The sequence below is a fragment of the Raphanus sativus genome, chromosome 9, assembly GCF_000801105.2.
Source record: "Raphanus sativus cultivar WK10039 chromosome 9, ASM80110v3, whole genome shotgun sequence".
NCBI classification, from domain to species: domain Eukaryota; kingdom Viridiplantae; phylum Streptophyta; class Magnoliopsida; order Brassicales; family Brassicaceae; genus Raphanus; species Raphanus sativus.
In genome coordinates, this window is record NC_079519.1 from 3,895,870 (window position 1) to 3,922,330 (window position 26,461).

General features: G+C 31.1%; 2 protein-coding genes, 1 long non-coding RNA gene and 1 pseudogene across 3 annotated transcripts; 2 read left to right on the forward strand and 2 right to left on the reverse strand.

Moving 5' to 3' along the window:
• The first annotated feature begins 13,900 nt into the window (after positions 1 to 13,900).
• Positions 13,901 to 16,294, forward strand: LOC130499805 (uncharacterized). Its single transcript, XM_056994227.1, has 7 exons — positions 13,901 to 14,390; positions 14,495 to 14,665; positions 14,756 to 15,012; positions 15,108 to 15,246; positions 15,364 to 15,493; positions 15,593 to 15,810; positions 15,921 to 16,294. The coding sequence occupies exons 1-7, from the start codon at positions 13,971 to 13,973 to the stop codon at positions 16,122 to 16,124; spliced, it is 1,539 nt and encodes a 512-aa protein (XP_056850207.1). The 5' UTR covers positions 13,901 to 13,970; the 3' UTR covers positions 16,125 to 16,294.
• On the reverse strand, positions 16,168 to 17,204 carry LOC130499811 (uncharacterized). The gene is made up of 2 exons (XR_008938671.1): positions 16,849 to 17,204; positions 16,168 to 16,582 (listed from the first exon to the last, which is right to left on the reverse strand). It is a non-coding gene; the product is annotated as an uncharacterized LOC130499811 (long non-coding RNA).
• Positions 17,205 to 19,399: 2,195 nt separating this feature from the next.
• LOC130494577 (uncharacterized) lies at positions 19,400 to 21,474 on the forward strand. The gene is made up of 7 exons (XM_056994229.1): positions 19,400 to 19,559; positions 19,648 to 19,773; positions 19,857 to 20,021; positions 20,122 to 20,393; positions 20,484 to 20,616; positions 20,709 to 21,068; positions 21,132 to 21,474. Exons 1-7 carry the CDS (start codon positions 19,434 to 19,436, stop codon positions 21,318 to 21,320), a joined length of 1,371 nt encoding a protein of 456 aa, XP_056850209.1. The 5' UTR covers positions 19,400 to 19,433; the 3' UTR covers positions 21,321 to 21,474.
• A 2,158-nt stretch (positions 21,475 to 23,632) lies between these two features.
• LOC130499809 (uncharacterized) lies at positions 23,633 to 24,728 on the reverse strand (annotated as a pseudogene).
• Positions 24,729 to 26,461: the final 1,733 nt, after the last annotated feature.

Sequence of the window (26,461 nt, forward strand, 5' to 3'; positions counted from 1 at the left end):
ACCCTGCAGATACCTTTACGAATATTGTACCAGTCAGTAAGTTCAAAGCTGCAATGGACTTGCTGATGGTCAAAACTGAGTAATCAAACTCAGGCTCCGGAAACTGGAATCCAAGAAACTAGATACTAAGAATCTATCTCTAACTCTCGGGTATAATCGTCTGCTTCAGTCTTGTTGATCTGTCTTTACTAGGTGGAGATTTGTTGAGAAATTAGCAAAGAAGATCAAGACAAGTTTGAGACTAAGCTAGGCGTGAGGAGGAAGCAACTGATGACGAGGCACAACTCACGTGACTTATTGGAATTGAAGGACCACAAGACCAGTTGTTGAGGCTCAATCTGTTAAAGCATATTTTGTCGGCTTCTCTGCAGGAAGTTAAAGTTATGCGTTTTTAATGGGTCGTATGGATGGAGCGTGGCCAGCTGGAGCATCTGAAGCGCATTAGGTCAATTGTGAGTGAGTATATATATGTGTCTTAGTTCAGAGAGATAGATAAGAGTAGAAAGAGAGTATTTATTAAAGTGTAAGCTTGTAAGTGTTTTTTTGAATTTGTAAGCTACGTTCAAATCGAGACAGGTACTGCAAAGGCCTTAAGGTTTAAATACACTTGTAAACTCTGATCTAGTGGATTTTGGGAGACAGTTCCCGGCCCAGACTAACATCCTCGTTAACGGGTATAACTGGGTTAACAATCGCTTGAGTCTTGCTCTGTTTTCTTTTTCTTCACTTTGTTTTATTACTCTGTTCTCGTACTCTGCTTTATAAACTCTGTTTTTTCATCGTAAGCGAATAAAATTGGAGTCTTGGTGAGTGTGTGTTGCAACATGAAGGCTAAAGGAGACACCTTTAGGTGGGAGTTTCTTCACAGACAGCTTAGCCATAGGCTCTTGAGAGTTGGTGGGAGATTTGTTGGACTCAGATATGTACTGAGTTGAATAATACGTCTTTGATAACCTACAACCTCATTTATAGTTAAGACTTAAGACCATGATCCTTCACCATGAACCCTAAGGGAAGATGATGAACAACCATTTATTTTTTCCAAGTGTGGTATTTTATTCGATATATGATATGTGTGATCTTATGTGACAAAAAAAAAGATATGCGTGATCTAATGATATAGATATTTTGTATTGAAAAACATTGTGTTTTCATTATTAAAATATAGTAACGATATGAATTGTCTATTTTAAATTGAAAATGAATTTCTTTTTTCCTCATATATTTGTGTATCAGATACTTCTAAACACCAAGCTATACTATTTTTTGTCCTGTTCGAAGTAATCAACTCCGTTGTGCGGCAAGTCTGATCATATCTTCGGTGTCTTCTTCCCCTTTGTCCTCTTTCTTTAAGTGGATTTAAATATAAAATCTATTTCACGAAAATCTTTCCATATGTAGACGCTTTTAGGTAAGTAGTTACTAATATTTAATGTTGTAGTCAAATTTATAATATTATATATAGCTTTGTAAATATTTTCCCTATAATCAAATTGGATTCAAAATTGTGTTTCTGTTTTGATAGTATTGATAACATATTACATATCTTCTTATTAAGAAGAAAATGCAAAAAATAATTAACAAAAAAAATTAGAGTTTTGTTCATGGACCTCCGAGCAAATCAATTCACATTGTATTTTTTAATCTATATGTTCAAGATAATACTCATTTGAAATAGAAATTAAACCATATTATATGAATTTATAATGTAGTATAGATTTTAAATTTTGATTTTTCAAAATTTAGAGAAATATATATGTGTTTTAAAGTTTCCAAAACATATCATAAACATAAAATATGTGTGTTTTAAGTAATTTATAAATTTGAATGAGTATATTTTTAAGAAATTATAAGTAATTAAAACAAAAGAAGAAAAACATGGTAGAAAAAAACATTAAAGTTTAAAATCCACCAGATAAATTGTGTCTTTTGTTTTAATTGTATCTACTAGATTCTGACCCGCCCTTGGAGAGGGCGGGTATGTTTTGGTTTAGATTGTTTTTGACAATTTTAATTTTTATATTGATGTTTTTGTTGTAATTATATTTGTGTTTAATATTAATTTAATTTAATATAATTTTTGTCAATTATATTAAATATGTCATATTGCATAACTATATCTATGTGCCATATGTATTTAGAAATTATTTTTAAACTTTATTTCTAAAGTTTGTAACATATAATATTTTCTTATTAGTTACCTAACATAATTACTTAAGAATATTCATACCCAAAAAATTGACTCGTATTCAAGCCAAAAATCAAAGTCTCATACTCTATTAGACCTGGCTGATATACTCGAACTATTCTTAAAGTGTTATATCTGAAAACCAATATCAGATTCAGTCTTCAGTCCGCACCGAAAATCGAATAATTTTTTTTGAAATTCTTTTAAAAATTAATATTTAATATATATTGGTTAATATGGTCTGCTGACAAAAAATAAAATGATCTTCACTAACTTTAAGTAAAAAATCACATTAATAGATTTTTTTAATCGAATAACCTATTTAAAACCCGTTAAACTAAATGTTCGTGTGTTTACTAATAATTGTATGTTCTTATGCAATATTATAATTATTTTCAATTTATTAATTATAAAATAGTTTTTCCTAAAATATTTTTTTTTGTTGTTTATTTTTTTCCGAATCACTCTCAATTAATTATTATTCTTACTTTCTTTTGTTTTTGTGTCGAGGTTGGTCAACGGAGTCCTTAAACATGGATACAAATGACAAAAACTTATCATTAAACAATAATGTCTGAGATAAAAACTTGTCAGATATTTTGTTAATTATTAATTAACAATTCTATTTGGTTATAGTATACATTGTATTGTCACTTATTTACAATTGTGATATATTGTATAATGTGTCCTCTGTAATATAGAAAAATAAATGATTTTTATATTTTGTTTAGCCTCAGAAATTACCAAGTTTGTTGTCTAGGAAGTGAAATACAACCAAACTGACATAAGATAAGTGTACTTTGCTCAATAACATGTAAAATATAGTATCCATTTTTTTGGTATCCTTAGAAACAAATTGAAAACTTTTTACTACGTCGTTATATATGGTTTTTTTGGTCCAAGCTTTTGATGCTCAGCTATTTAATAAATTTTTATTTTATATGGTTATACAATATGATACAGCCAAATTGGTGTATACAATAAGATATACCCCAACGTTGTCCATAAACTAAACATCTCTTCAGAATGATCTCAAAAGCTCATAATTTCACAAAACATGAAAAGACATTCGTCTCTTCTCGATTGTTCCAGTTGACATATACTATAAGATTTCCTTATACTGTCTTAATTAATAAAATCCTAATCCAACATTGCAGATCATCGCACATCATCTTGAATAGAGATTTACATCAAATTTTCTACTCAAATCGAACATGTATATAATGGAACGAACCTTGATCCTTGACGTATTAAGAGAGTGACTGTGAATTCAGTTTGATTATTAAATAGCTGAGCATCAAAGCTAGAACACATACATTTTATTTGGGTATCGAAGATATACAGTATATGTGTATCTAATGGAATTCAGTTTCCATCGCAAAATATTTTTTTTCTATGAGATTGATGATGATATATTAAATTATTAGATGTTCGTTGACAAAATTAAATTATATAGTTATTTAGTAAATGCGCAAGGAGATCTCGTTCCTAATTTTATTTGGGTGAAATATTAAAGATTACAGATCGAATTGATTTCAGACCTGTGAACATGTTCCTCACATGCTGAGCGTGAGCACACACCCATATGGTGTGAAAGAAAACACAGGTGTGTGAAAATAGTATCAATACAAAAAAAAACATATTCATAGATTTTGAAAAATCTCTTTGCAGACAACATTTTTGGTTTGTTTCTGAGGCTTTTCATTTTCCAGCACGACATTCATCCCCCAAAGACATGAAGTAGCTCTTTTCTACATGTAGCTTGACCTTTGAAGTCCTGAAAAAGATAGACACAACATAACATTTTTCATTTTATGATCATCAGCTAAGAAAAACGTTGAATTTTTTATGATCTGTCTTTGACATATACAGTAACGAAACAATAATCTACTTGAATAATGAATAATATTAACCTTCTTGTCTGTAAATATGATTTCCAAAGTCACCAAAACCTGTGTTTGATGGTTTCCAGGTGTGTATCACTTTGACTTGGATCAACCACGTTGTCTTCCATGGCTAAACCTGTTCAAGGTAAGCGATCATTTGCTTGGAAGACATTGTATTTGATTTTCTAAGAAATGAACGTGCCATTTTAAGACTTGGAAAACCTGGGTTAGGCGTATATATAAGAAAAGTTAAGGCGTGAGTTTCTATTTTCTGTTATTGAATATATTATTATAACCACATATCTTGCGAATCAAGCCAATTTAATTTACGGAAATTAGATTTTCTGATTTAGTATATCTATAGTATTAATGATAAAACTTCCGTTTTTATTGGAGCTATTTTCTGTTATTGTTACATGAAAAATTTTGAACTATAATGATTGGCTGGATGGATATTATGTGAAAAAAAATCCTAATTTAAGTTGTAGATTAAATTGTTTCTTAGATCTAGTATATCGCTACTAATAATAAAACTTCCGATTTTATTTTTTCAATTTTCTGTTACTGATATGTGGAAGATATTCAACTATAATAATTGGCTGGATATTTTATGAAAGAGTATATTCCACATTAAAGATTCTAAAACTTTCGTATATTTCTTCTTTCTAATTTGTTTTTAACTATTTTCAAAAAATGTGCAAATATAACGTTTGGTCGTGTAATACGTATTGTTACTAAAGACTTTGGTAGTTATACATATTTGTTGGTTGTTAGTTTATTTATAATAGATGACTGAAATTGTTAATAAAAATGATTTGAGGTTTAGGGTTTTGAAAATTAAGGGTTATTGAGTTATGATCATGCTTGTTGATCACAGACGATGAACAAAACTCACGTTGTAATGTAAAATTTTCATAAGAAAATGATCTATTCATACCATACATAAAAAAATGTGAAGCTTCCAAATATATAAGTACGATTCCGTTCATACATGTTACAATTTAATAATTTGGAATAGTGCATAAAGTAGAACATATTACTTCTATGCTGGTACAATACAATAGTTTGTCAATTCTGAAACAATGAAATGCTGAATCATGAGTCATATGATATTATTAAGATTTTCGTGATGGTACACAATAGGTTAGATGGTAGTATATATATTTCAAGGGATTGTAGGTTACGTTAGGGATGGGATAGTCTGAAAAATATTTGGTTAATTGATTTTGTTTTTGGAATAATCCTTATCGTAACTGATTCACAATATATTTGTTCAAAAATTTTTATTTCTATAGATAAATAAAAAACATTTAATTAAAATCATAGCTTAAAAATATGTCAGTGGCAGAATCTTGTAAATATTGTTGAAACAGAAGGTCACTTCAAAAAAGGGCCTTCTGTTTTAATAGTATAGATATTGTTAAAACAAAATGTCATTGTCTGAGGTATCTTTCTGTTTTACAATTATTTATCTAACTATGCCATCATGGTTTATTTATTATCTAACAACTTTACAACCAACATATAAAATCTGCATTACCTCACATATTTTCCTCTTTTGTACTAGGCGTTAAATACTAATTAGTTTTTTCACAATACTATTAGGTAGTAATCTGTGCCATACGCGGAGTGAAATAACTAATTAGATTATTTATTTTAAGTTGTAATAAGAGATATGTCGTATATTTTTTTAAGAGATGATCATTCAAATATCTGTTTGGATTTACTTGATATATTCATATTTCGGATTTAGATTTATAGAGTTAAAAATTTAAATATAATTCAAATATTTACAATTTTTGGTTTGAATGTGGTTTGAATTTGGTTCGAAGCATTACAAGTTCAGTTCGGGTTCGAGTTTGTGTACCTTTTTTAATTATGTAATTTTTTAAAAAAAAATCCAAATATACTTAATCCTTAAAATCCAAAAAATAAAAATATTATAAAATTTAAACAATATAAGATTAAATACTTAAATTTACATAAAATAGTTTAATTTTAATATTTAAATGGAGAAAATAATATATTTTCAGTATTTTGAACATATTTTAGTATTTTAGGTATTTTCATATTAATATCTGATAGATATAAATTTAAAAGAACTAATATATTTAAGTATATAATTGTGTTTTAGATATTGTTTGTATCCAAAATGTTTTAGTTTGGATTGGATTCGCATATGGTTATCCGAATATTAAACTTTTGATCCATTTGAGTACTTTTTATGTTTTAATTTGTGTTAGTATTACTTTCAAATCAAGTTCAATTTGGTTCTTCGGATCCAAATATTTTATACAGAATTATTTTTTTCTAATGATATAAAGAAAAATAAATAAATGTAAAACTAATATGTTAGACTTATTTTATATACATAATTATTGGACCACACTTTGAGAATACCAATAAAATGGTCGGGATGGTGTCAATAGTGTTGGGTAAGATGTAGTCTATAACCAATAACGTGTATTTTTATAAAAATATTTGGTAAATATAATAAAAACACAATAAAATCAAGTGAAATGGGTTAGAGTTGCCTCGGAAATAATGTGATCTCTTCACTCTATACATGAATTCTGTTTTTCAATCAATTTCAAGAATTTTGTTCTTTTTTCTACTTTTCAGATTTCTGATTTTTTCTACAATCTGATTATGTTTATAATTCTTGGTTTGATATGAAATTTCTGTAAATAAAAACAACATTTTGCTAAACTAAGATCTAACTATGTGTGGTGTTTTCACCTAAAGTTTCTTAATTCATAACCAATCATAATTTTTTTTGAATGCATAAACCTCAACCATGGTAAAGTTTGGCAAAATACGTACAATTTTAAAAAACATTCTCATTCTGACATTTTAGTTGATGTGGATCTTACTGATTTTGTAGTTTATTTCTTTCAATAATGATATTATTTAGTACTAGTCTGGAGAGAACTTGAATTCACTAATACAAAAATTAATAATACGAAAGTAAAAAAAAATAATTAAAAAAATCATTGTGTGAACACATTAAATTGTCTGCGAAAAAAATTAAGAAATTAATGTGTGAACGCATTAATTGCTAAATGAATGTGAGACTCACACATAAATATTTTTGTGTCAATGTGTGAACGCATTTTTGCAATTGCTTTTCCTTTAATATATAAGAGATATATACATTATAGTTTTTATTCAACATTGTAATTGGTATGAATCTATGTAATACACATAGATAAAACGCTTAGCGGTACATATAATTCAATACTAAAATACAATTATTTGTTAAATGATAACTATAGTATATCAAAAATATTATTATTGTTTAGTTTCAAATGTAGTCATTACCGATAGGATTGGAAATGATTAGTTCATACAATGATTATCAATAGGGTTCAAACACATTATCTCTAACGTGTATTAGAATTTAGAGTTCTTCAAAGCTTAATAAACCAGAAATTTCATATGTAATATATTAAATCATCTATGATTTTATTCAAAAGTATCTAGCAAATCAAAACCACCATTTAAAAAAAATCATATGTATTTCAACAACATTACTAAATCATACATATTTAACAACTCTTTAATAACTATTCATGATCATATCATTTTCAAAATTATAGGAATAAATGTTTTCTAAAACCATAGGTTTTTAATATTTTTTAAAATCAAACATATTTTTAACATCTCTTCCTATAGTTTTAGTTCATATTTTGATAAGTTCAATGTGCTCTGTGTATATATATATATATATATATATATATATATATATATATATATATATATTTTTTTTTCATTTACACTTTTTTCAATATATAGACCAAATGGCTCTGCTCTATTTATGTTTCTAACAGATTTTTCATCCACCGGTGACTATTTTTTTCTTTTGTTATTTACATTTTTTAATATTTGCCAAAATCAGAAATCTCCTAAAATCTCTGCATTTTAAGATTACTCCCTAAACAAATCTTACATTTAAAATGATCTGGATTTATAATCATTTTCTGAAAATATTTAATTTTTCTAAAATTAGTATCTCTACAAAGAAAATCTATATTATTAAAAGGAAAACATTCTGAAAAAATTACTTATGCAAGTTGCACCTACTCATTTATTTAATTAAAACATAATTTTATTTTGTCATACCCTCTAACATTCGGAATCGGTGGTACAATATAGATATAGAATAGGTTGTTGGTTAAAATAATTCTTCTGAAAGTCTAATAAAACCAGCAATCAACTCGAAATCGGTTATGCATGGCCAACCTTCTCAACTGAATTGGAGATGATTCAAACGATCAAAATGTGCTATTCGGACTTCAAGATCTGCTACGTACCAAGAACACAAAATATGATAGCTGATTCATTAGCTAGAAATGCTCGTACTTTCCATAGATCGTTATGCTAATTTGGTTGTTTTATTCCGGTCTGGTTACCCAGACCGCCTCAAATTTTAGTAATAGAATAGCCTTTTGATGTCAAAAAAAAAAAACTCAAAATCGGTTATGCAAGAGTTGTCGGAGTCAACCGAAATTGACAATTAATCAATAATTTCTTGATTGTGGTAATGCCAAGAACAACTGAATTTGGTGATATCAATTAATATTTTTCAAGAAAACAGAATATTAAAATTAGTAAAAATATCAATAGATTATCTTATGATCAGATTACGGTTCATATTTATATGATTTCAGTTATATGAGTTGTTCAATTAAACATGCAAAATTTAGATCACATGGAGATGTATTATATGAATATGTTAGTGCATTTTAATTATGTACAGTAAAAACTCTATAAATTAATAATATTGGGACTATGTATTTTATTAATCTATAGAGTTAGTAATTTACAAAAAAAAAAATCCTTTTTAGATTTTTTTTAAAATATTTCATTTATAAAATAAGAAAATAGTTGATTTTACTGTCTATCTCTTAATCAAATTTTAGAAATTCGACTTCCATATAGTTTAGTTATATTGTTTGGTGTATATTTTTATGTTTCATATAATTTAATGTGATTTTAGATATATCAAAATATATTGAATTGTTATTGAGAAATAGAGATAATTTTTCTGAATATAAAACCAACAATATAATGTTTAGTTTACATTTATATAAAAAAATATATAGATATATTATCAATTTATGATTTTAATGAATTATTTTATTATTTTATCGATTTGTGTCATATTTTGAATCGACCCAACTCAAGAGCGAAGAATGTTTTTAGATATAACACACATATTAAAAACTTTTATAACTATAGAGAACAATTCCAAAATATTCATCTATTCCATTTTTGTTTATATATCAAAGATTTTATTTTAAATCATGTGTCATATCTTAATTACTTACTCTAGATATCAACCTCATCTATCTAGCTCTCTTAAGATGCCTACTGGCATCATCTCTTTTCCATTTTCTTTGGCCTTGAGTGGGAAACAAAAACGTCGTATGTGGTGCATTATAACACAACTTGTGTTACCACTCAAACAAAAGGGAAAATCGCATTTTAAACCCTGAGAGTGTCACATTCTAACACTTTAAACACTTAAGTTTTTTCACTAGCATTTTAAACCTTGAAAGTGTCACTTTTAGCATAACAAACCTCTAACAAAGTTACTTGTTCTTCACGATAACTAGGTGACCGGTATTGTTCATTTGAAGGTGATGAGATGTTAGTTTTTCTTAAATAATAATAACGAAATAAATAAAAAAATCAAAAAAAAATCGAAAATAAATAAAAATCACAAAAAAATTGAAAATTAAAAGAATCCAAAATTTCAAAAAATCGATAAATTAAATTTCAAAATTAAAAATTAAAAATTAAACAATTTTTTTTCTGAAAAATATGTTAATTTTACATAAAATATATTTTTTCTATATATTAGGTTTTGGTGTGAGTGGAGCTTCTTAGATAAAAGACATACATTTTAAAAATATATAAAAGAAAAAATAATAATTATTATATTATGTAAATTTTACAAAGTTGTTAAGATATCTATTAGTATTATTTATAAAAAATAGTAAATTTAAGTTTGTTTTAAAAGAAATTAATTTATTAGTAAAGTTCTTAAAAACAGTAAATAACTTTAAAATTAAATAAATTACTGTCAAACTTTAGAGAAACTAAAATGAATGTCACTTATCTAAAAAGCTTCACTCACACCAAAACCTAACATATAGAAAATTAAAAAAATATATATTTATGCAAAATTAACATATTTAAAAGAAATCATTTTATATATATTTTTAATATGAATTTTTAATTTTACAATTTTTGAAATTTTAATTTTATTTTTTTGAAATTTTAGATTTTTTGAACTTCCAACTATTTGAATTTTTTCCAATTTTCATGTATTTTATTATTTTTATTATTAAAAAACAAAAAAAAACTGACACCTCATCACAAAATAACAGTACTAGTCACTTATTTGGTTTGGAGGTTTGTTATGCTAAAAATATCACTTTCAAAGTTTAAAATGCTAGTGAAAAACTTTAGTATTTAAAGTGCTATAAAGTGACACTCCGAGAATTTAAAATGCGATTTTCCATCAAACAAAATTTGTCCCGCATGTAATTATTTAGTCAAAGCAAAAAATAATAATAAAGTAATTAAAGTGTTACTGTGGCGGTTATGTTCGAAGAACAAAAATAGAACCCGCACTATCTTTTTGTCACGCATCATTTTTGATGCGGTTGAGGTAAAATTTTACTGTTTTCTTCACAGTTCATTTTTTTTACAAATATATACACTAACTAACGACATACAATTGTGAGATAAATTATGTCTACCAGGAATTTTGATATTAGTGGTTACATTTTTTTTCCCTTTTTTGGAAATTTCATTTTTTTAGTCTCTAAGATAAAAAAGTTTAAATCAATTTTATCAATACCCGAAAACCCAAAACATAATCGATTCGAAAAAACTAGTCTAAATCGGGTACATGTAATGCATTATTCAAACTGTAGTTAAATCTGTCAATTATACTAGTGGGTTTATATCTCCAGAACCAAAAAATTAGAACCGAACCAAAATCGGATCGAGAACCGAATAGATATTCAACTTTTTATATTTTATATATTTATAAATCTAACTATATTTTAGTTTTAAAATAATTTTAAAATATTATGTGTATGTCGAAATACTCAGAAGATATTATTCATATTTCAGCTATAATTTTTTTCAAAATAATATAATATAATTTTATATCCGCTTGTTCCGCATCTCTCAACCGCAGTCATCATTCAAAACTTGTTATGAACCGAATCGATTAGACAAACCGCAGTTGTTCCGCAGTGTATGTTTCTCATGTATAAACCACAGTAAAACCGCACCGCATTAACTAATATGCTTATCCCGCACCGTTCAATCCGCAGTTACCATTCGTAGCCTTTGTTTATGTATTACCCTTTCTTTATACTAGGGTGCACTCATTTGAATCTCCCAAACTCTTTTATTTGAATTACAATCAGTGTTAAAAAAAGAGAGAGCTTCTGATTAGTCAAACCAAGTGGAAAAAATATGTGTTATGTTATCAAATGAAGTGTGTACACATGGAAAGTTTTCACAAAATTGGTTTTGTTCAGTTATTTGACTAATTGATACATGTTTCTATCATTGATCGACCTCAATACTAACCAGTTGTTCATTCTTTTTTTTTTTTGAGAAATAACCAGTTGTTCATTCAAGACATGTATTCTGAGATTGGTAAATCGTCAAGACCTATAAATATAATTCTTAACTTATAATATTACAGTAGTAAATACTGTATGATATTTAATTACTAATGATAACAAAGCACATAATTTTATCCTAAATTTAAATATAATAGTTTTTTTCTTTAAGTATAAATTAATAAATTATAATGATCTGAAATATCACAACATTTATATTTAAATTATAGTGGAGTAGTATTAATACAAATTTACATGCGATTAGGTTACGTATAATCATTCATTTAACAAAAACTCATGTTTTCTAATAGAAAAAATCTTAATTGATTATAATAATAAAAGTATTAAATTCCTCAATTAAAATGCGATTATGTCGAGATCGATGGAGTTAAGAGTTCAAAAAACCTGCGCAGACGTGTCAACTCAACTTTATTTAAAGATAAAAATAGTATAAAACAGTTCCCAGACACAGATAACGAGGCTGCCGCACTCCTTCATCTCTCTCGACGCCGGCGGCGACTTAACTCGCCGGCGTCACCGCCTTTGTTTTTCCGTCATGGCTTGCTTCGTCCTCCTCTTCATCTTTTTCATATCCAGTTTCCTCACTGTTTCCAAAAATCGTTTTGTTGCTTGATCTACGCAGTCCGAGTATGAACTCGCCAGATTTCGACTCCCCTCTGCCACAGCACCTCCGCTTCCTCGCTTCGTCACTGTGTCCTCCTCCGCTCGCTTCGCCATTGTCACTCCTCCCGCTCGTCTCCCTGCCGTTCTTTCTACTTACTTCCGTGATGTTGTTTCCATTCAAATCGTCACTCGCCTCGCATCCGACAGTACTCATTACGTCTCCGGCGAGTCGTGGGTCTCCGCTCCGGTTTGCTTTACTGGTGGTCCTGACGGCTCCGACGAGTTTCACGCTTCAACACCTAACACCCTCCGTAGTTCGGCTGACGACCCTCGCTTATCCTCCGGTGAGCATCCGAGTTTTTTTTATTTTCTCATAACTGTATAATGGATATTGCGGTGCTGAGAGATTTTGCGGATGGGACAGATGATTTAAATTCATGGGTCTTTGGGTGTAAAGATGTTGTATGTGTCAACTTTTCACTTGGTGGTTCTCTTCCTACGATCTATGTCATCTCCTCCCCGGCATGTCTCTCCGAGACTCTACAGGGCTTCGACCAAATTTTGGGATTTGGTTTGTATGCAGAATCTTCCATTGTGAAGCTTTCGTTTAAAGCGACGACCCTTCAAAAGATTTGTCTTAGATTCGACACTGATTTAGTCAACTATCGCAATGTTTCCATGACAACTCCCCTCGCTAAATCTACTGTACAGGAATGTGGACTCGTTACTCTGTACTACGTCAATGTTGCTTTTCCATCACACTACGCCATCTCAAGCATCGACAGTTCTTCACAGAGTCGGCTCTATGGTCCTCCATCTCTTTCCCTCGTCGCTGTTACCATTGTGCAAGAGTGTGGATATGCCAGATCGTCTCGCTATTACATCACTGCTGTGTATCCATCACATTATGTCGTCTCAAGCATCGATGGTTCTTCACAAAGCCAGCTAGACAATCTTCCCATCCTTTTACTCGTCGCAGAAACTACTGTGTGCAAGAGTGTTTCTCGTCAGATCTGATTGCTACTACGTTACCGCTGCGATTCCATTACATTATGATGTCTCAAACATCGACGATTCTTCGCAGAGTCGGTTATGCGAGCCATTCACTAGGACTGCTATCTTCTACAGAGATTCACGGATTTCTCGATTTTAAAACCCACTTGTTAGGTTATTCAACGTCGTTTTCGACTTTTTGCGTTAGTAGAAACAGAGGCTTTAGGATTACAAGTGAAGTTTCTTTATGGGTCTTTTTTCTCCTTAGCCACATCTGTCTTTCATTATGTTCAGTTATTTTCGTTTATTAGTTTACAGTCGAGAATCTCTCCGGTTATATCCAACTTAGTCCATTGGGTCTTTAACGTTTAGGATGAAAATAGTATATTTTTAAAATTATTTGAAAAAAAAGAAAAACATATAGCAGCAATAGTTGTTTTTTTTTTTAAACTTATCAATATTTTGTGTGGGCTTAATTTACACGAGGTCCACAAGCCCATGAAGTCTGGTCTCTGTGGGGGATAATATAATGGTGAAGTAGAGAGAATGAATATAAAGGAGAAGAAATCTGTGAATAGGCGAAGAAGAAAAGCAAAAAGCAAAAAGCGATAAACTTTAGAAAACCTAATGGGTCGCAAGGGTGCTGCTGCGAAGAAGGATAAGAATCTGAAGGCGGAGGAATCTGAGAAGCGAGGAGGAACGACGGTAGAAAATCATCATGGCGACAAGGATAAGACGAAGACGAAGACGAAGAAGGAAACTAAAAAGCCAGAAAACCTAATGGATCGCGATCGCGAGGGGGGTGCGGCGAAGGAGGATAAGAATGTGAAAGCGGCGGAGAAAATTGAAAAGCTGATAGTCTTCTCTCTGGCGGAAGTTGCGGCAAAGATGGATCTTTCAGATCTTAAGGAGTTCCTCGACTATGGTCGGAGGTTGCCGGACATGGATGTATTGAGATTTTACTTTTACTTTGAGAAAGCCTTTGCCCAAGTATCGTTCCCATGGGTGAAGTTGTTCAAGGAGACTCCTTTGTCCGAACGCATCGATGTGAGCCCCCAATCAAAATTAAAAAAGAAAAAAAAAAGTCTCTCTTTTTTTTTTTTTGGATTATACTAGTCGAATCTGATCATCTCTTCTTCATCTCTTTGCAGTTTCCCTTGTCTCAAATTCCTACGCCTCTCTACCAATTATCAGTCGATTGGATCAAACAAGCTCCAATTGAGCTTCTCTCGCATATTGTGTTGTTTTTGTGTGATCGTATTCTAGATCATTTGGCTCAAGGTGGTGACAATGTTCGAGCATCTTATCGCCCCAGATCTCAGGTTATTAATAAAACAATCTTCAATGCTTGCTTGCTTGCTTGCATCTTTGTGCTGATTCTAATTTTAACTCTGTTTGGTTGGTTTGGTTAGGCGGGACATTTTGTTGTATTGGCTATGGTATTGCGCTGTAGACCTGATTCTTTGATTGCGGTTTTGCCTTCTCTGAGGGATAAAGACACGTATCAAGGACCCGACAAGCTTCCCCTTATTGTTTGGATGATGGCTCAGGCCTCCGTAGGTGATTTATCTGCTGGTTTGTATTCATGGATGTGTAACTTGCTACCGCTAGTCAGTAATGACAAGTGCTGCCCTCAGTCATCGGATCTCGTCCTTCAATTAGCTGAGTTGTGAGTCAGTCCCATAGTTGTGTTTTCTTCTCTCTATTGATCTCTCCTCTATTCTCATCTTCTTTTTTTTTATTATTATTCCCTTTTAATTTCAGCATTTTGTCTCGTCCGGACGCTCTCACTATACTCGTAAAAGGAGGTGGTGTTATGGAAGGACAGCGTCTGGTTCCACTTCCTTCACTTAAGATCTTGCTGCGCCTCACATTCCCTGCTCCATCTGCACGAGTTGAGGAGGTTTGTATTAGTATTTTGGGGCGAGTTTTACCAGAAAAAATAATAATAGAAATTTAAACCTTGATGACTTTGTGAACTCTGTCTGACCTTGAGCATGGTCTCTGTATCTGCGCACAGATTACAAAGAGGTTTGAGGCAATTTATCCCTCTTTGAAGGAAGTGGCTCTTTCACCAGAGAGGGCAGGAGGAGGAAGATTTGCCATGAAAAATTTATTCGCGTTTGCCTTGACCTTAACTGGAGAAAAAGGTAATTTAGTATTGTAATACAAGTCTTGAATCCTTGTCTGCTCTTTTTTTTTTTTTTTTTCCTTCAAATTGATCTGTAATGTGTTACCGTTTGTTACAGGGAATCCTTCTGTTTTAACCAAGGAAGCTACATCAATCGCTATCAGATCTCTGACCGAAAACATCGACTGCTTTGAGCACTGGGACAGGCTTTATATGTATTATCCAGAAGCTAGTGTTGCGCTTCTTAAGAAGCTTCTGCTTCTTAAGAAGCTTGTAGACGCATCACCAAGTGACACTCTCACTGTCAATAAAATTATTGAGAGCTTCAGGCGTAAGGTTATGCATCTCTCTTTACACTTGTTGTTGTAAACTACAGCTTAACTAATTTTCACCCCCTATGCTGTATTTTCCATCTCTGACCTCACCTGCCCATGTTATGTCTTTAGAACAAAAGAGCCATCGCTAAAGGAGGAGCCAATTGTTCTCTTTACAAAGAAGCTGACAAGTACTGCACACTCATCTCCAAGTACTGCACACTCATCTCTTGGAGACTCTTTGGGAGACCCACGCTCGTAACAGCTGGAGTAGTTACTGCTGCATCAGCAGCTGCATCATTTGCTGCAGTAGCAGCTGCTATCTATTCCCTGTAGCATAATTTAGTGTTTCGTTTTTATTACTATCTGGCGAATGCTGGTCCGCCTTATCGAAGTTGTGCCTTTGTTTATCTGTTATATATATATATATATATATATAACTCGTTGTTATGGTTTTTCAAAACAATTTGTATCAAAAACTCTAAAACTATCAGTTTGAAATGTTATATATCCTCTAGAGAAAGTAAGGAATCAAAATAAATATGTGTATACGAGTGTTTTGTACGTTACCGAGACCTCCAAACTAGAGAAGCGTTGATGGTTTAATCATTGTGTTTTTCAAGCCTTCAATACATGCTGATGGACCTCCAAAGCTTATGATATAATCTATGAATCTAAAGTTTAAGATGTTGAAGCAATCGTGACCGGGCGGGCAAAGCTCAACCTCTGCGGAAACCACTTGCTTCTCCATTGCGTTGTCTTCTTATCAGGTATATGTATGATCTCCCATGCATCTGCATCCATAAGGAGAGAAAAAACACCAAGATATTAACCTGCTCAAATTGCAAAATGCCAAATAATCTTTTTAAAAGGAATCTGGAACATAAGGAGGAAACCGGCCATTGTCAGTCATTCATCTAAGATCTTATACCAGAAAACATAAGATTAAACAGCTGCAGATACACAAATAATAATGACATTTTTGCTTCTATTGCAAACAACCTATGTATTTAAGACTAATTAAGATCAAACAGATTAAAAGAGACTAGGAGTTATGTACCTTGTCCAGATATGAATCTAGGCATGGAATCCTCCGGCGAGACATGATGTATGATACAAAATGCTCTTGACTGCAGGGGGCTCTTCTCCTAGTGTATGTATCTTCGGGGGTGAGTTCTGGAATAACAATTTTTTGTTTGCAAAACAATCAAAAACAAGCATCTCAAACACAAAATAAATGTATTATTCTAAATTCAAATACTGGAAGACTTCGAAGAAGATTTTCTGGAAATCTTCTACATTTTTTTCTAAAATTTCCAGTAAAATATTACAAAAACCGACCTGAAAAATAGGAGAAGATATAGTCGCCTTCAAATACAGCGGTTATAGATCTGCAAAATAGACGTGAAAAAAAAGTGGCGGTAAGAACGACTATAGATCTAAATTGAACTTGACAATAAGATATATATCTTATCGGCAGCGGAGTTCAACAAGACGCGTTATCAGATCTGAAATAGAGAAAGCGGCAGTGAGAACGATGGTGATAACGACGGAGAGATTACCGACACTGAGAACGATGGAATACTGAGAATCGACGGAAATCATTTTAGAAATTGTCTCTAAAAGAAACGACGCTAAGGTTTTTTTAATTTCGCAAAAAGTGACTAAAAATCATCTTATATGTCCGGTAAATAATCCAGTTAAATTTAAAAGTACATTGGTAAAATTAAAGGTTCGATCCGGTTTGGACGACTTACTAGTAAGTCGTCTGTTGAATACTATACAACAAACAACTTAACTATAGGTCGCCTGCTGTAAATATATTCACTATACTAACCCTAGATTTAACCTCTAAATTAAATTGATTAAATTAACTAACTAGACACGTTATAAAGTCAAACTAAACTTAAAACTTGTATAGTATACACATAAATAAATACACATAGGCAATTTTTAAATTTTTCAAAAAGAAAATTTAATCTTTCCAAAATCTAACCCTAAAATCACATACAATACTACAACATATATTGGCAAACTCTAAACCAAAGAATATCATGACTAACTACTTTCACTTGTCTATGTTGAAAACAATTTACTTTTATTATATCTTAATTTATATCACTTGTAATATATGTTAGTTACATAATTTTAATTTTTTATTTATCAACATATGTTAATTTATATCATTTTTATTTGGTCACAAGTTGGTTGTAATTTCAATAGTATTTTAGATTATTTTTGCATTTGATTCAAGTTTGAATATACATTTTGCATTTGAAATCAAGTTGTGAATCATATTTGGCAATTTTCCCTTGTTGTTTTAATGCAAATAACAGTCGAACTCGCAAATCTGTATGAACTAGAGCATGGGCGAACCTACATTGACAAGGTGGGGGCAGTTGCCACCAGAAAAAAACGACAAATAAGTTCATTTGCGTAGGAAAATTGGAAGTTATACAGCATATTTGGTATATATCCTCACTTTGCCCCCACTAAACCACCGATCAAACTTCCATATAACTCTTTTACTTGTTATTTATTATTTCCTTTTTTTTTTTTGCTACTTCTTATGTTATTTTATTTTTCTTCTTTACCTTGTCTTCTTCTAATTTTCTTTTTATCGTTTCTAATTTAGATTTTTGATTTTCCTTTTTGGTCACCAATCATATTCTTTTTTTTTCTTTTCTCTCATGTTGCATGTTTTGTACTTTTTATTCTTTGATACTTTTCCGTTCAAAATTAACTTTGTATTCAAAATTTTCTTTTACCAAATCATAGAAGGTAATTTAGTAGTTTGATTCATCATTATGTTCCTTTATTTGTAAAAGTATTTTCTGTATCATTTTATTAGTTTCTTTTTTCTTTTGGAAAATATAAAAAAAAATATAATTATCAAATAGAAATATACATATATATATATATATATATATATATATATATTAATGATTAATTTTTTGCCCCCATTCAAAATATTTTCTAGATTCGCCACTGAACTAGAGGGTTTTCTGTTGGAAATAACTTCACTATCAAAATCTATAAATAGAGATATTTTCATATTTTCTTTAGTTGTTGAAAAATATAAGGCTTATACTTATATGATTTTAATTTTTGTTTTTAATTGCTATTATATTTTAGTGATAGTTAGAATTGAAATTAATTAATTACAAAAAAAATTAAAAGATTTTGTTAGATTTTTAAAAGGAAAGTTGTTTATTTGTACTTTAAATAAAAGATTAAGATATTAAACTATATTGTATTTAAATTAAGTGTAATTGGATAAATTTTATAAGAGATGGTCTAAATAAAAAGAATCAGACATTAAAAAAATGTCATAGGACTCTAGATTAATAGATGAGATGTCCAGGGACAATCACATAGTTAAACATAGATAAAATAAAAGAAAATTAGATAAGTTTATTAAAAAAATAAAAAATAAATTTCCATTTGTTTTGATGTGATGCTTTTACCCTCTTTTTTTTTCTTTCTAATCAAAATAAAATAAAATTAGATAAGCATATGGTTTGATTCGGTTGGTTTATCAATTTTTTGACACCTCTAAGTTAGGGGGCCCAGAATAATATGAAAATAAAAAATCATCGATCAGTCTTTTCTTAGAATTTCGTATCTCAAAGTTAAGAAAACCTAATGGATCATCGGGAGGGTGCGGCGGGGGCGAAGGGGGAGAAATCTGAGAAGCAGATAGTGTCTCTGGCCGAAGCAGCGGCGAAGATCAATACCCGTCATCTAATGGATCACCTCGTCAAAGCAGTGGTAAGTGCAATTTCGATCTTCATCGAAAACAAAAAAAAAAAAAAAAATCGATTTTGATAGTTGTTGTTGTTTTTCACTCTGAGAATAGAGAGAGTGTTTGTGGGAGGATGAGCTGTTATCGAGGTATACCGATTACTTTGCGAAGGCACTCTCAGGAGTATCGTTCCCATGGGTGAAGATGTTCAAGGACGCTCCTTTATCCACTCTGATCGATGTGAGAGCCCAGGCTTTGCTTTGATTTTCGAATGAAAAAAGGAGTCAGTCTTGAAGCTGATCAATCTCAATGTCTCATTGCAGGTTCCGTTATCTCATATTCCTGATTCTGTCTACGGAACAACACGCAATTGGCTCGACCTCCCTCCAGTTGAACTTGAGGATTTCTCTGCCTTCGTACTGCGTGCGTTTGATCAGATCCTCCTTGATTTGGAAGGAGGTGGTGGTGGTGATGACTCCAAATCTCAGGTGATCATCATCTCAAATTCATTTGCTCATGTGATTTCTAATGGTTAAATTCGTTTTTTTTTACCTTTTTAACTCCATCATCTTTATATGTAACATGTAGGTGGGAATGTTTGTTGCGTTAGCCATCGTTTTGCGTTGTAAACCTGAGGCTTTGGCTCCTGTCTTACCCATTCTGAGACAGAATCCTAAGTATCAGGGACACGACAAGCTTCCCGTTACTGTTTGGATGTTGGCTCAGGCCTCCAAAAGTAACGATCTATGTCTTGGCTTGTATTCATGGTCACATAACTTGCTACCACTTGTCACAGTCAGTAGTAAGAAGCGTTGCTATATCCCTCAGTCTATGGATCTAATCCTGCAATTCGTTGAGGAGTAAGTCAGTCGCATACTGTTTTCAGATTTGTCATCTCCTTTGCTTGTATTGTAACTATCAAATCTCTTTTATGCACTTGTCTTAATTAGGATTCTGTCGCGTCCAAGGGCTCCGGCCATACTTGTAGATGGAGCTCTTAGGGAAGGAGAGCCGCTCATTCCACTTACTTCATTTGAGATCTTGGTGCGTCTCGCATTCCCTGCTCCAGACGCAAGAGTAGAGGTAAAATTTTATTTATCAAAAACTAAACTAAACCTTAAAATCATGATTGTGCTGCTTGATTCTGATCACAAGCATGGATGGTCTCTGTACAGTCTACAGCAAGGGTTGAGGCAATATATCCCTTGCTGAAGGACGTGGCTCTTTCACCAGATATGCCAGGAGGAAGCAACGCCGTGAAGCAGATGTTCACTTTTTCCTTGAGATCAGCTAGAAAAGGTATTGTTACAGGAAACCTTGTTTTAGCCGAGGAAGCCACATCAATCGCTATCTGGTGTGTGCTTGAAAGCGTTGACTGCTTTGAGCACTGGGACATTCTCTATAGGGAGAATCTAGAAGCTAGTGTTGCTCTTCTTAAAGAGCTTGTTGGCGGAAGGTGGGTTTTCCGCAAGCTATCAAAATCACCAAGGGATACTCTCACCCTCAATCAAACTATGGAGAGCTTCAGGCGTAAGGTAATCCATCTCTCTTTACTCTTCTTGCTGTATTTCCCATCTCTGACCCCACTTGTCCTTTAGAACAAAAGAGCCATCGCTGAAGGAGGAGCCAGTGCTTCTCTTTACAAAGAAGCTGACAAGTACTGCACGCTGATCTCTGGGAGTCTCTCCCGTGAAAGTGGAGGTTTCGAATTGTCACCTATTACTGTGGTTCTAGCCGCTGCCGGAGCCGCTGCCGGAGCTGCTGCTGCACTTGTTGTATTAGCTTAACATCCTCCGATATTTAGAAAATTGTGTCCTCTTTATTTATGATTATTTGTAAGCTAGTATACAATCCTAAGTTATTCCAAACAAATCTGCTCCCTTTAAATATTTGATAGATTGTCTGAATCATCATATATATATATGGCTCTGTCTTTCTTCATGAGTTCTTAAGTTTTTCGTATTCTTATATATAAAACTTCAAAAAAAAAAAAAAAGGATTTTGTGTTAACGCAAGTAAAAGTCTAACTCGCAAATCTGTGTGAACTAGAGGGTTTTCGGTTGGAAGTAACTGCCTTGCCCTTGGAAGTAGCTTCACCATCCAATACTAATAAGATTCACTCTATAAATAGAGATATTTTGGTCCTAGTAGACCTGATCGATGACGATGAGCTTCACAATCATACCACAAGCTTTCAGTTGTTTACATTGTTTCATTGTTACATCAAATTCATTTCATTGTTACGTGTGGTTAGCGCTGAACCCACTTTCCCAAACGTTAAAGTATTTTATGAGAAGCTGTCTTTGTGGAGATAACAAAAAAGAGAAAAGAAGTTGGTAATGGCTGAAGCAGAATCCATTGGCAAGCAAAAATGGGATGATATATAGAGTTCTAGTTATGACGTGAGCGATGGATTGGATCATGTCTGCTCTTGATGATATCCATGCAAACTCTGGATCATCAGGAAGAGAGACAGTGGTTGCTTACAACTGGGAAGATGAGGACTGTGTGTGTAAAATAAAATAAAAATAAAAAAAAATGAGAATGAGGATGAGAGGTTCACCACCACATCATTCATTACATTGCATGGAGATCTCAGGCTGAAGGTAATGCATCTCTCTTTACACTTCTTGTAAGATAGTAATAATTTCATATGCATCGAACAATGGAGATCTCCAATGTGATTATGCATGCATTAATTATATTCTTAAAAAAAAAAAAAAAAACGAATGTGGTCATGGCATATATAAGCAATTTTTTTTAAAGAAGGTCACTTCACAAATCTATTTATTTATACTATTAATTTAAAATTAATTTGGTTGATTGTCAGTTTTCCATGATTATAGGATGTTCATTAGTTTAGTGAAAATTTTCTGAATCATTAATATTAATAATAATAAACGATTTTAGTGATTATCATGAATCAATACTATTAAAACTAGATGTTTGGCCCGCCATGCGGGCATAGTTATCTAACTAATTTTTATTAATAAATGTATTATTATTTTAAAAACCAGAAAATTAAATATTGTCATACACTTATAAATTCAATATTAAATTTAACATCAATTATTTCTATATAATGCAGTCATTCACTACAACATATATATTTTATTGTATAAAAAATAGAAATATGTAAATATTATAGAAATCTCTTTATATACTATTTGTAGTATTTTTTAAAATTTTATTTATCATCAACTATCAAGATCTTCAGTTATACTTATCAAAACATAGTTTATAATTATCAAAACCACTAAATGATTTTTTTTAATTTATAATTTTTTTGTCAGCAACTTAAATAGACTTTTTAATTTATAATTAAATTTCCTTTTTACCTGATAAATATATATATTTTCATAAATTATCTTACTGAAAGAATAACATTAATTGGAATGATAATACAATAAACATGATTTTTTAATCAAAAACATCTTTTCTTTTTGAATATTGTTTATTATTATTAATTCATGTTTAATGGCTAATTATATTAAATAAGTCTAATTATTCATGAATTTTATAGTTATTTATTAATAAATTTATTACTAAATAAAATACTATAATAGTAAATTATTATTTATGTTTTTTTATCAACCAATTATTATGTTTTCATTTGATAATTCTTACCTATAAATTATTAAAAAATTTATTTGTACACTCTATTCATTATTTATAAATAAATCTTAAAAATCATTAAATATTATCCTTTCAATTATATCAAATTAATAATTTTACTTGATAAATGTTTAGTTATTAATAATCTCTGTCTTTTTTTAATTTTAAATTTTTATTACTATTAAAATACAAAGGTCTTTTTTCTAGACCACCTTGAAATTTTAAAATATTTACCATTCTATGCCATTTAATATTGAAAATTATTTTGTGAAAATAAATAAAGAAAATGTTGTCCAAAAAAAATTAGTAGCAGAGAAAATAGTGCCTGTTATAAAATAGTTATTTTGTTCATTAAATTTTTGGTTTTGTATTAATCAAAAATTATTTTGATCTTTTATAACTTAAATTAAAGTTATAGAATTATCACTAAATCTCAAAACTCCACTAAAACGATATAGTACCAAAACTTTTGATTTCCAAACTCTTTAAAGTTAAAAGTATTTTCATAATATTTATGATTATTATACAAAACTACAAAAATCAAGAACATAGTTAAACTTTTAACTATGGAGGAATGGTTCAGATATAAAGGAAGCAAAATTTGGGACTTGATATTTCTCAAGAACCTGGCCCAACACTCAGAGACATCAGACTTTTCTTTGAACAGAAAATTTGGGAGACAAAGCAACTTAAAAGCTCAAAAATATTCCATGGAACCTGTCTGCGTGTTAGGCCACTACTTGGAACACCATAAACTGCAGTGTCAACAAGTCCCAGGGTCTGCTAGGGGCTGTTAAGGATAGACAGCAACATTAAGAAGACAAAAAAAGGCTTTGATATAGAACTCAGATCAAATGGGATTAAATTTTCAAAAATACTTGTTATATGCAGCGCGGCCTACCATGACTCCGTGAGCTCCTTTCTCCAGTGCAGCGTTTACCTTGCAACAATCACAACATTATTTTAAGTCTTACCCTGCTAGAAATCATCAGAGAGCAGGAAGCTACTCTCTCATATCTAAGCTGGTTACCTTCGATACAGAAGTAATGCCGCCATTAATTGTGAATTTCAAGTCTGGAAAGTCACGCGCAAGGGCATAGTAGTACTCGTACCTAAACTACGCCCAAAAACCAGGCGATTTCAAAGACAGAACAACTTTTATTTCCGAACACGAAAACCCAAGAGGAAAATAATGGTAAAAACATACTTTAGAGGAGGGATTCTCCGGTTATCAGCAGGGCTTATTCCACCAAGAAGTGCCTTGCGCGAATGAACAATGAAATGCCTAGTTGGTGACAGAGTAGAAACCTTGTAAACAAAGTCACCTAACAGTAGAAGGAAAAGATGTATTAGTACATCCAGACACAGCCCATACACGAGACTCCAGAAGGCATTTGTAACAAACAGAAAAAAAACTCACAGAGCTCATCATAGGAATCATGATCGTCTACACCAATTCGACATTTCACAGTAACAGGGACGTTGGTATTATCAGCAATGGCAGACATTGCCTCTCCAACAAGCTTTACAAACAAAAACAACAAAGCGTGAGCGAGAGGGACCATCCTAAAGAAAGAGCAGATACATAAATCTTGAAAATCAAGTAGAGGAGTAAGCAACAGACCTTGAAAATCTTGAAAATCAAGTAGAGGAGTAAGAAAGAGCAGATACATAAATCTTGAAAATCAAGTAGATAAATAAATGACTATGACGCAAGTGTATAGTTATGAATCACCACTAATTCAATACAATTATATAAAAAATTAGAATTATTTATTTTTCAAAAAAATATTTTATACAAATATGATTATAAAAAACATAAATATGCTTACAAAGAAAAACACAAATATATTTACTAAGAAAGACACAAATCACTGCTATTTAAACAAGAATATGTCATGTTGATAATAGTTGGGTCCAATTTGAAAATACATAGAACCTATAAATAACATATATATAATTGTTTATATGCCTGAGATATAACTGCAACAACATCAAAGAAGTTCCATAAGAATAAATTCATATTTTCAAGAAATGTCATATTTATTGTATATCGAACTCCTTATCATGAACTTAAACTCTTATTTTAAAGGTCTATCTATATCAAACTTTTTATCATACTAATCTCAATTGTGAATTTTGTATATTTTTTGCAGCTACCTTTATAAGTTCAGAGATATGAGAGAAAAATTAAATATATCCTAGAGAAAAATTAAATATATCCTAGAAAAAATGAAATATTCAGAGATATAATTGGTTACAGCCTGGATTTTATAAAAATTATATTTCTTAAAAAATATATTCGTCCTTTTAAGGGCGGATCATAAATTTGGTTTAACTATTTGAAAAAATCGATTTACGGATGCGGGCTATGAGTATTTTATTAGGGGTGAGTGCGGGTTGGCAGATTTTGGATTGCGGATATCTACGGACCCGAAAAGTATTTCAAATAAAAAGAAGAGTAAAAACTTTTTTAAAAATATGGTAATTTAAAAAAATTAAAATTTTAAAAATATATAACTTTTATTATAAATATTTTTATTTTTTATAATAATTAAATTAAATAATTATTTTAAACAATTTATAACCCGCAGATAACCGCAAAATTAAATAGGACGGTACCAGTACAAATTATTTGTTTGCGGGTTGTGCAAATCATATTTTTTTATCGAAACAAAATTGAAACCGCGTGTTGGAGGGTTTGACCGGCAATCCAGCCCTAACCGAGCGTATACAAGACCAACTTTTAAATTGCTATTATTTAATAAAATATATTTTGATTAACATTTACACACAAATATGATTATAAAAAAATACAAATATAATTACAAAGAAAACAAAAAAATGAAAATTAAATTAAAACCAAAAATATACCCGCCCTTTAAAGGGCGGGTCAAAATCTAGTTTGTTTGTTTAAAGCGATGAATCAAGCCGTCGGTTATGATTTTTAGAACTGTAGATGAAAGGACGCCATGAAAACCACATACAGAGATTCTACATCACGATTCGTCTAACTCGACATCATGAAACTCCATCGTTTAGTAGATAAACCCTAACTTACGTTTGAATTGCATCAAACAACTTACGCATAAAAGACACCGTTTCGTACGGGTTATATTAAAACGTAATTAAAACAAAAGAATAGCCCAATACATTTTTACAAGAAGCCCATTTAAAATGTTATCAGTGGACCTTAAATCTTTACAAATAGAACACACGTGAAACCCAAACGAAATTCCATAACAAAAAGAACGCGTGTCATCATATGGCTAAGCTATTTTCTGACGTGTCACTATAAGAAGAGAGTAAAACT

Coding starts and splice junctions, on each gene's coding strand:
- LOC130494577 (XM_056994229.1), top strand. CDS start 19,434: ATGGATCATCGGGAGGGTGCGGCGGGGGCGAAGGGGGAGAAATCTGAG. Junction 19,560..19,647: donor ATCACCTCGTCAAAGCAGTG/GTAAGTGCAATT, acceptor CTCTGAGAATAG/AGAGAGTGTTTGTGGGAGGA. Junction 20,022..20,121: donor GTGATGACTCCAAATCTCAG/GTGATCATCATC, acceptor TGTAACATGTAG/GTGGGAATGTTTGTTGCGTT.
- LOC130499805 (XM_056994227.1), top strand. CDS start 13,971: ATGGGTCGCAAGGGTGCTGCTGCGAAGAAGGATAAGAATCTGAAGGCG. Junction 15,494..15,592: donor GACCTTAACTGGAGAAAAAG/GTAATTTAGTAT, acceptor CGTTTGTTACAG/GGAATCCTTCTGTTTTAACC. Junction 15,811..15,920: donor TTGAGAGCTTCAGGCGTAAG/GTTATGCATCTC, acceptor TTATGTCTTTAG/AACAAAAGAGCCATCGCTAA.